We start from the raw sequence: 9,132 nt of genomic DNA on the forward strand, positions 1-9,132 counted from the left end.
CCGAGATGGGTTATTATGTATGATTTAACCTTAAAGGCAAAATCCCTTTAGTGATTAACTTGTAATAGAATACAAAAGTTCTTCCCTATTACAAAATGAGTGGACAGTAGCAAGTTCCCAGTTTTCCCTACTATTAACATCTTGCACTAGTGTGGCACTGTTATAATTGGTAAATCAGTATTGATACATCATTATTAGCTAAAGTGTATAGACATATTAGGGTTCACTCTTTTTTTTTTTTTTGGAAGTATAGTTGGTTTACAATGTTGTGTTAGTTTCTGGTGTACAGCAAAGTGATCCAGCTGTATAGATATTCTTTTTCAGGTTCTTTTCCATTATAGATCATTGTAAGATATTGACTATAGTTCCCTGTGCTATACAGTAGGTCCTTGTTGTTTATCTATTTTATATATAGTACTCTGTATCTGCTAATCCCAAACTCCTAATTTATCCCTCCCCCCACTTTCCCCTCTGGTAACCATAAGTTTGTTTTCTGTGTCTGTGGGTCTGTTTCTGTTTTGTAAATAAGTTCATTTGTATCATTTTTTAGATTTCACATATAAGTGAGATAATATATTTGTCTTTGTCTTAGATCACTTAGTATGATAATCTCTGGGTCCATCCATGTCGCTGCAAATGGCATTATTTCATTCTTTTTATGACTGGGTAGTATTCCATTGTATATATGTACCTCATCTTCTTTATCCATTCATCTGTCGATGGACATTTAGGTTGTTTCCATGTCTTGGCTGTTGTAAATAGTGCTGTAATGAACATTGGGGTGCATGTATCTTTTCGAATTAGTTTTCTCCGGTTACATGCCCAGGAGTGGGATTGCTGGATCATATGGTAGTTCTATTTTTAGTTTTCTGAGGAACCTCCATACTCTTTTCCATTGGCTGCACCAATTTACATTCACACCACCTGTGTAGGAAGGTTCCCTTCTCTCCACACCCCCTCCAGCATTTATTATTTGTGGACTTTTTAATGATGGCCATTCTGACTGGTAGCATGAGGTGGTACCTCATTGTGGTTTTGATTTGCATTTCTACAATAATTAGTGATGCTGAGCATCTTTTCATGGGCCTGTTGGCCACTGAATGTCTTCTTTGGAGAAATGTCTATTTAGGTCTTCTGCCCTCTAGTTTTATTTTGTTTCCAGGGACGACCTCAAACCCTGCCCAACCCCCAGAGCTCCCTCTTCAAATGCCTTGTCCCCTCCTTCAGCCCACAGCCCCCCAACTCCCAGCATGTTCCTCTCCCAGCCACAGCCCCCAAGGCCCCTGTTACCCCCTCAGGGAGACACACAGATGGGGCCCCAGCACTAGATTTTATTGCTTCCCTGGCAGAGAGGAGGCATCCTTTGGGCAAGTGCTGGGGGCAAGTTCGGGGCACCTGGGGGAGTGTTTCTCGTCTCTGTGGTGTGAGGCTCAGATTCGGAGCTGGGGGTTAGTGGAGGCTCTTACAGACTGAGCTTGGCGTAGGGGGCCTTGGTCTGGGCGGGGAGACTCTGCCAGTGAGAAGTGGATGGTCCCTCACTTTGGGTCTGTGAGCCCTTGGGGGGATCTGGGGGGGCTGTGATGTCTCAGGGAGAGAAGTTGACCCTGTGGGTCCCTGAGAGCCCAGGGGCAGGGGGACACTGGAGGCTGTGTCCGCATCCTTCAGGGCCGGACAGGGGGCCCTGGTCACTGGGGCCCTTCTGCGGGTCAGCCCATGGGGCGACAAGGCTGCAGTGGGCACGCTGGGGCTCAGAGCTCATCGTGGTGACGTGTCAAGTCCTCGCCATAGTTGGTGGCCTGGCTGCCCACGAACATGTTCCAGTTGTCCAGGATCTCAGCCTTGCTCAGACGCCCGTCCTGAGAGGGGGTCAGAGGTCAGCGGGATGCCACGGGGCCCTGCCTGGGAGACTCCTCCCTGGAGCCAAGTATGGCTCCCATGGTCTCCGTCCCCCTCTCCCTGGGTCTCTGTTCCTGCTTTTCTCCCTCCCCACCTCCATCTTTGTCCCTCTTTCTTTCTCCAGCCAAATAGGGACCCCGAAGTCCCAGGCCCACGTTTTGGTCATTTCTGCCCACCGGGCCAGCATCATCCCCCTGCGCCCCTGCACCTTGTCTGTGTCACTCTCGTGCAGCAAGTGGTTGGCCTCCACCAGCGGCTGGTCCTGGGCAGGGGGCAGCACCCAGTGGCCCACCTCACTCCCATCCAGCTTCCCGTCCTTGTTCAGATCGCGGAAGTCCCGGAACTGTTCCCGCTCCGTCTGCACCCAGGCTGGCTCCTCCTCCCCGGGCTCTGCCGAGTACAGATCCGCTGGGGTTGGGGGGTGAGAGGGGGCGACATCAGGGGCAGTTCCTGGGGCCTCCCAGCCTGGCCCTGACACTCCTGGAGCCCGGAACCTCGGACCACCCACTTCACTTTCTTTCACCTCAGTTTCCTCTTCTGTTAAATGGAATTGATAACAAACCCGACTTGCAGGTGATCGTTATGCTGCAGGTGAAATTGGCTTCATTGATTGGTCATGTGATTGATCGAATCATCCATCCATTTGATCGACACACGCATGAGACAGAGTGTGCGCTGTGTGGTGCAGTGCCTGGCACATAGGAGGCACCCATAGTGGGAGATCCTCTATAGCCACACTTTGAACAGCTCACCACACCCAGAACATCCCTGGAGACGCTAGGAGCCTCTCCTTTGTTGCAATTATTTGTAAATGTTTGAAAAGCTCTTCACCCCAAGGGCCCACAGATACATTTGGAAGACATTACAACCTGACAAGTCTTTTTATACCAGACACAAAGCCACCATAATGAGGACAGAATGCCTTCCTCTACTCCGGGGCCAGGCCAGGGGGCTGTCACAGGGAGGGATGGCCTCAAAGATGGAACAGGTGTGCCAGGCACACAATTACCCACTTAGCCTTCAGCCTTGCTTTTTTTTTTTTTTTAATGGTCTTACGTCTTTTTTTTTTTTTTTTTTTTTTGCCATGCTGTGCGTCTTGCGAGATCTTAGTTCCCCGACCAGGAACTGAACCTGTGGCCATGGCGGTGAAGGCACCGAGTCCTAACCACTGGACTGCCAGGGAAGTCCCTGGAGTTCTTTCTGACCAAAAAGAGAGAGAGAGACTTCTATCTTCTTCAGAAAAAAATAAATGATGCTTAAATTGAAATGTCTTGCCTATGGGTTTGTTCCATAAAAGCATTCTATAAAGCAATGTTTTCAAACTTTAAAGACTTCCACGTTTAATAGCCTCCCTTCAACCAAATTCTTTGTACCCCTGAGGACAGGGACAGAGGCAGAACCAATGGGGAACTGGGGGGTGTCTTGAGGGCTCCCCGACATCCTGAATAACAGGAGATGCAGGATTTGCTGTGTAAATGCAGGCTCAAGACAATTTCCCTGACATCCTATCCCAACCAAACACAGCTCCTGAGCCCTGATTTTGTAGAAACTCCACACTTTCCCAGGAACGGACCTTCCCTGTGATATTCTCTGCTCTATCCTCGACCACCAACATGCAGTAGGTGCTTGATAAATGTTTCCTGGCCCGGCACACAGTAGGTGCTTGATAAATGCTTTTGCGGTCTGGCAAACAGAAGGGACTCAATAAATGTTTCCTGAGCCTGGCACACAAAGGGTGTTTGATAAAGATTTGTTGGGCCCAGGAAATATATGTGCTCAGTAAATGTTCCTTAGGCCTGGCCCACAGTGGATACTCAGTAAATGTTGGGTGGATGGATGGACCCAGGCAGCAACCCTGCCCCACTTCAGAGAGCCTTCGCTCTAACGGCTGATATATATCAGCTGCCACCCATGCTTGGGAGAGGACAGGCCTCCTTAGGAAGAGAATCAGGTCCCACTCACCGATGTACTCGTCCACTTGCACATAGCCGTCTTTGTTCTTGTCCAGATCCTCCAGGGTTTCCTGGGGAGAAAGAGGCATCAGGGCTGAGAAAATGCAGAAACAAAGGAAAACAGTCAAACAGAACAAAATATTATTAGTTTAGTCATTAAGCATAGTCAAGGACCCTTTAGTTCCTCTTCAAGGGCTATAGATAATATTCTGAGCCATGTCCTTTGAGCTGTCTTATAGGTACTGAAACCCCACTGGGTGGAAGAAGTTAACTACACCTGGCATGGGCAGGGGGTACAGGAGAAATCTCTGGACTTTCCACTCAATTTTGCTGTGAACCTAAAATGGCTCTAGCAATTAAAGTCTAATGGGAAAAAAAAGAAAAGAGAGAAGAGAAAAAAATCCTGCCACTCTAAAATAGAGACAGAGTTGGCAAAAAAAAAAAAAAAAAAAAAAATATATATATATATATATATATATATATAAAGTAATAGAAGATGGGGGGCCAGCAGGAATGGCCTCAGAGTGGACACTCCATGTCTGGGGTTGGGATTTTCCTGGGGTTCAGCCAGGATGGGGGCTATCTAAGGCACTGCTGGGGGATGTGGTTTTCTGAAGGCAGGCTGGGTGCCTGGACCCCAGATGTGAGCACAGAAAGGGGGAGGCCAGATCAGGAGAGATTAGATACTGGGGGGTTGAAGGGTGGGCACTGGAGCCCCGAAGGTAAGTGCTGGGAGGCTAGTCCTGGCATCAGAAGCCTGGGTCCCGGGAGGGAGGTGGGAAGCAGCGTTCCTCAGGCCCCCACTCACAGCAATCACGATGTCCCGCATGTGAGGGAACTCCTCAGGATGCAAAAAGGCCGTCAGCTCTTCCCGAGTGGCCATTGAGTCCCCATCCTGGTCAGCCACCCGGAAACGCCGCTCGTCCCGAGCCAGCATCTTCTTGTAGGTCTCTGCGTCCTCCACATCGTGAAATTCTTCACCTGGGGAAGGAGGGATCTTGGTGGGATGTGCTTTAAGACAAAGGGATCTGAGACTTCCCTGGTGGTCCAGTGGTTAAGACTCCACCTTCCAATGCAGGGGACTCGGGTTCAATCCCTGGTCTGGGAACTGAGGTTCCACATGAAGCAGGGTGTGGCCAAAAATTAAAAAAAAAAAAAAAAAAAAGACAAAGGAATCTAACTCTGGGGAGTCAGGGCAGGGAGACCTCCACCGAAATAATAATAATTAATAGTAGCTACCTTGTAGTGAGAGCTTATTATGTGCTAAGCTCTTTATCTACAAAATTGCAATTAATTCTCACAAAAAGCAAGCAAAATGAGTTATTTTGTAGTAGTTGTTGTTGGGGGGTTTTTTTGGTTGCACCGAGCGGCTTGTAGGATCTTAGTTCCCCGACCAGGAATTGAACCCGCACGGTTGGCAGTGAAAGCACGAAGCCCTAACCATTGGACCTCCAGGGAATTCCGTTTTTTCATTTATTCTTACTTTATGAAGGAGAAAGCTGACTGTCAGAGAGAGGAAATAACTTGCCCAAGGTCACGCAGCCAGGAAGGATGGACTTTGAGTTGATACTGGCCCACTGGGCCCCGAAGTCACGCTCTGGTGCAGTATACTGACTCAGCTTGCTGGACACAGAGGAGGGGAAGGACATTTTCAACAAAGGGAACAGTATGTGCAGAGTGTAGAGGTTTGAAGAGCACTGTGAGTTCGGGGAAACTGCAGAAGATCCATTTAGCTGGGGCAGAAAATGCAGAAAAACGATGGTGGATGGTTGGGTGAGACTGGGCTGAGGAGCTAAGACTCTCTCCTGGGGACCCTGGGGAGCCATGGGGGGCTGTGAGCAGGGGAAGGTCAAGGTCAGCTCTGAGTGTGGAAAGATCCCTCTGGGTGTATGCGAGGGACAGGCTGGAGGCGGAGGCTGGGTTGAGGGTCCAGGAGGGAGTGGCTAAGAGCCGTGGGGGGCCGAGGACTGGGGCATGGGGTTGGAGAGGAGGGAATCCAGAGGCAGAGGAGGAATAAATGGCTTGGGGCTCTCAGGATGAGAGGTCAGAGATCAAAGGTCAGGCCGATAGGGCTTAGGAGGTAGATGTCCCTGGTCAAGGATCTGAAGTTCCCCAGTGGATGTCAGAACGAGAAACCAGAGATAAAGGGTTGGGGGTTTCAGGGTGATGGGGTTCTAGAAGTGGGTAGACCCTGGTCAAGGGTCGGAGGTCAAAGGTCATGAATCTGGTTAACGGGCTTAACGTTCTCAGGATGAAGGTGTCAAAAAGGTCCGGGTCATGGTGTGTGTGGGGAGCAGGGGTCGGTTCGCGTACCCGGCTCGTAGTGGCCGTAGGTGGCGTTGCGCAGCTCCTCCCAACCCACACGCCCGTCGCGGTCTGTGTCGTACGTGTTCCAGGCTGCGCTCACTGAGTCCCGTATGTGCCGCTGCTGCGTGTGTGCGATCCACGCGCGGAGCTCGGCCAGCGACACCCAGCCGTCCCCGTCCCCGGCGCGGTCCATGCGGTCCACGATGCGCCTGCGAGCCGGGGCGGGGCACACGTCAGTCTCGGGCCCCGCCGACCCCCGGGTCCCGCCTTCTTCCAGGAACTCGAGACACACCCCCACATAGGGCTGAAAATGTTGTCCCTGAGTCGCCAGCAAATTGGGAGGAGGCGCCTGTCAATCCCGGTTCCACGCCCTCCTCAGGGCTCTGCCCCCCCTTAATCCAGGGTCCGCTCCCAGAGGCAATAACGCCCTTTCCGAGACGCGGCGGGCCTGTGGCTGGCACTGCGGTCCACGACATGCTCGCTTGGGGAAAGGACCTATGACAATCCAGGGTCCCACTCTCCACTCTGGCCTGCACGTGCTGGGGAGGGGGGCAGGGGGCAGGGAGTCACACCGTGCCCCTCGCCCGCAGATTCCCTGTCCCAAGACTCACTCTGAACTCCGATTGCCACGGCTACAGACTCTCCAGACCTCTTGCCGTCTCAGGCCCCGCCCCCTTCCCCTGGCTCTGCCAGTCTTCAGAACCTCTAGCCCCTCTAGCCCCGGCCTCTGCTCGGCCCCCTCCCGGGCTGCGAGCGTCAATTTCAGGCCCGTATCCCTGCAGCCCCGAGGTATGCTGCGACTCGCCCCTTTTCTCTAGTCTTTCCCAGCCGTTATCAGGCTTTGCCCCAACCATCAGCCCCAACACTGCAGGCTCGGCTTCCACCCGTTCCTCCCCGTGCTCCAGCCTGATCCTGTACACCTCCATGTCACATGTCAAGCCCTTTTAGGCCCCCACCTCATGCCCCGTCTCTCGAGCCACGCCTCTCGGCTCCCAGGTCCCATCCCTCTCCCCTGGCAATGCCCCGTCATTGGTCTGTGTTCTCGCCCAAGCGCTAACACAGGCCACGTGGAGCCCTTCTTCCTGTCACCGTCCCGAAATCCCCGCAAACCAGTCCCCAGAATTGAATTTGAGATGGCCCTGCCCAGGTCGCTGATCCCTTCCTCCCGCGCTAGGCTGTCTCTGCTCTGTTTCGTAGGGGTCCGGCTACCCTGAGGTTCCAGCGGTGGTTAAGAGTTTGGGCTCTAGAGCCAGACATTTAGGTTCAAATCCTGCCACCTCTTCTTGCTGGCTGTGTGACCGTGGGCAAGTCACTTACCCTGTCTGTGCCTTAGTTTCCCCCTCTGTAAAATGGGGATAAATAACAGAACATACCTCATAATCCGTGTGGGGATTAAACGACTTAAATCTCGTAAAGCACTTTGAACAGCTCCAGGCACTGTATTATGTGTAAGTCTATCACTGCTTTTCCTCCCCCGTCCTTTCTACACCCAACCCCATCCATGCACAATATCCCAGCCAGCGGACCTGGCCACCACCGCTATCTCCACCCTGAATCTGGTGACCCTAGTCTCTTCTCTCCCACCTGGAAGACTGCAGTCACTTCCTCACTGGGCTCCCTGCTTCTTGCTCGCTATAGTCTGTGCCCTGCATGGCAAGAGGGATCCTGTTAAAGCCTAAGTCAGCTCACGTCCTCCTTCTGCTCAGAGCCATCCCACAGCCCTTATCTCACTCAGAGAAAAGCTTAAAACTTCACTGTGGCCCCAAAGGCCCTGCACAACCTGACCCCTTTGTTCTCTCTGCCACTACCTTCTACTCTCTCCCTCCACTCACTGGGTTCCAGTCACATAGGTCTCACTGTTCTTCAGACACATCAGGCACATCAGGCCCGATTCTGCTTCAGGGCCTTTGCACTTACAGTTCCCTCTGCCTGGAATGCTATTCCCCCATACACCCACGTGTCTCATATATTACCCTCTCATCGAGGCCTCCCCTGACCTCCTCCCTCTTTAAAATTACAACCCTGAATCCTCCTCCCCCTCCATCTCTCTCCTACCCCAGACGGGCTTGGCTTTCCTCTGGGGTGAGTTGGTCGAATTCCTTGGCCACTTCTCGTCCCAGAAAAGCCTCATGATCATATTGGAAGTTCCCGTGAGCGTCATCATGAGTGGCCTCGCTCAGGGGGGCCGCGTGGTGCACCCTCCCCTGGCCATGAGGGCCGGCGTCAGGGGATGGCTTTCCCTGGGCTCCGCGCCTGAGCAGCAACAGCAGCAGCAGAAGTGACGGTTGCCACATCATCAGTCCCTGAGGAGTGGTGGAGGCTAGGAGTCAGGGGTCACAGAGAACAGGACAGAGACGAGACAGGAGGATGGGGATGGGGGAGCCTAGGACAGGACAGAGAGTTGGTAGCTGGCTGCAAAGTTTTGAGCTCAAGAAGGGACAGGAAGGGGAGAAGGGAGGCGGGGTTCTCTGAGGTTAAGCCAGCTGTGGGGACCGAATCCTCTGAGGAAGTCCCAGAGGCGTACCAGGGCCGCAAGTGGGGAGGATTCAAGCGGGAGACGTGGCGCAATTCCCAAGCATAGTTCAGGGCGGGGTCGTGGCCAGAAAGAAATCATGCAGGCCCCCGGGCATCGCTTTCAGCTTGGTCCCCAATCCTCCACCCAAGTGGACCCGAACCGTCCTCGCTGGGCAGGGCAGCCGCCCCCGCCTCCCTTTACCCGGTCAGGCAGCTTCACTTCGCTCTCTAAATTCCACTCCGAGTTCTCCAAAAAGATGCCCAATTTGGCTGCTCTCCAGCCAGGCCCCGCCTCCTGCAGCGCAGAGGCCCGCCCTCCTACCAATGAACGATCTTGAGGGCCTCATGGGGCGGGGCCGATGAGAGCTGGGCGGGCCAAGGGCGCCCCTCGCCACGTCCACAAAGGAAAGAGCAGCCCCTTGAGGTTCGCCCCGCCCCTTCCCAGGGCTGGCGGGGTGGGCAA

At 53.1% G+C, this 9,132-nt stretch overlaps 1 protein-coding gene across 1 annotated transcript; it reads right to left on the bottom strand.

Annotated features, from left to right (window-relative positions):
* Positions 1-1,323: 1,323 nt before the first annotated feature.
* Positions 1,324-8,947, bottom strand: RCN3 (reticulocalbin 3). Its single transcript, XM_060000408.2, has 7 exons — positions 8,872-8,947; positions 8,211-8,458; positions 6,162-6,364; positions 4,657-4,829; positions 3,859-3,919; positions 2,105-2,304; positions 1,324-1,856 (listed from the first exon to the last, which is right to left on the bottom strand). Exons 2-7 carry the CDS (start codon positions 8,450-8,452, stop codon positions 1,749-1,751), a joined length of 987 nt encoding a protein of 328 aa, XP_059856391.1. The 5' UTR covers positions 8,453-8,458; positions 8,872-8,947; the 3' UTR covers positions 1,324-1,748.
* Between the last annotated feature and the right edge of the window lie 185 nt (positions 8,948-9,132).

The sequence above is a fragment of the Delphinus delphis genome, chromosome 20 (genome assembly GCF_949987515.2).
Source record: "Delphinus delphis chromosome 20, mDelDel1.2, whole genome shotgun sequence".
In the NCBI taxonomy this organism is placed as follows: Eukaryota; Metazoa; Chordata; class Mammalia; order Artiodactyla; family Delphinidae; genus Delphinus; species Delphinus delphis.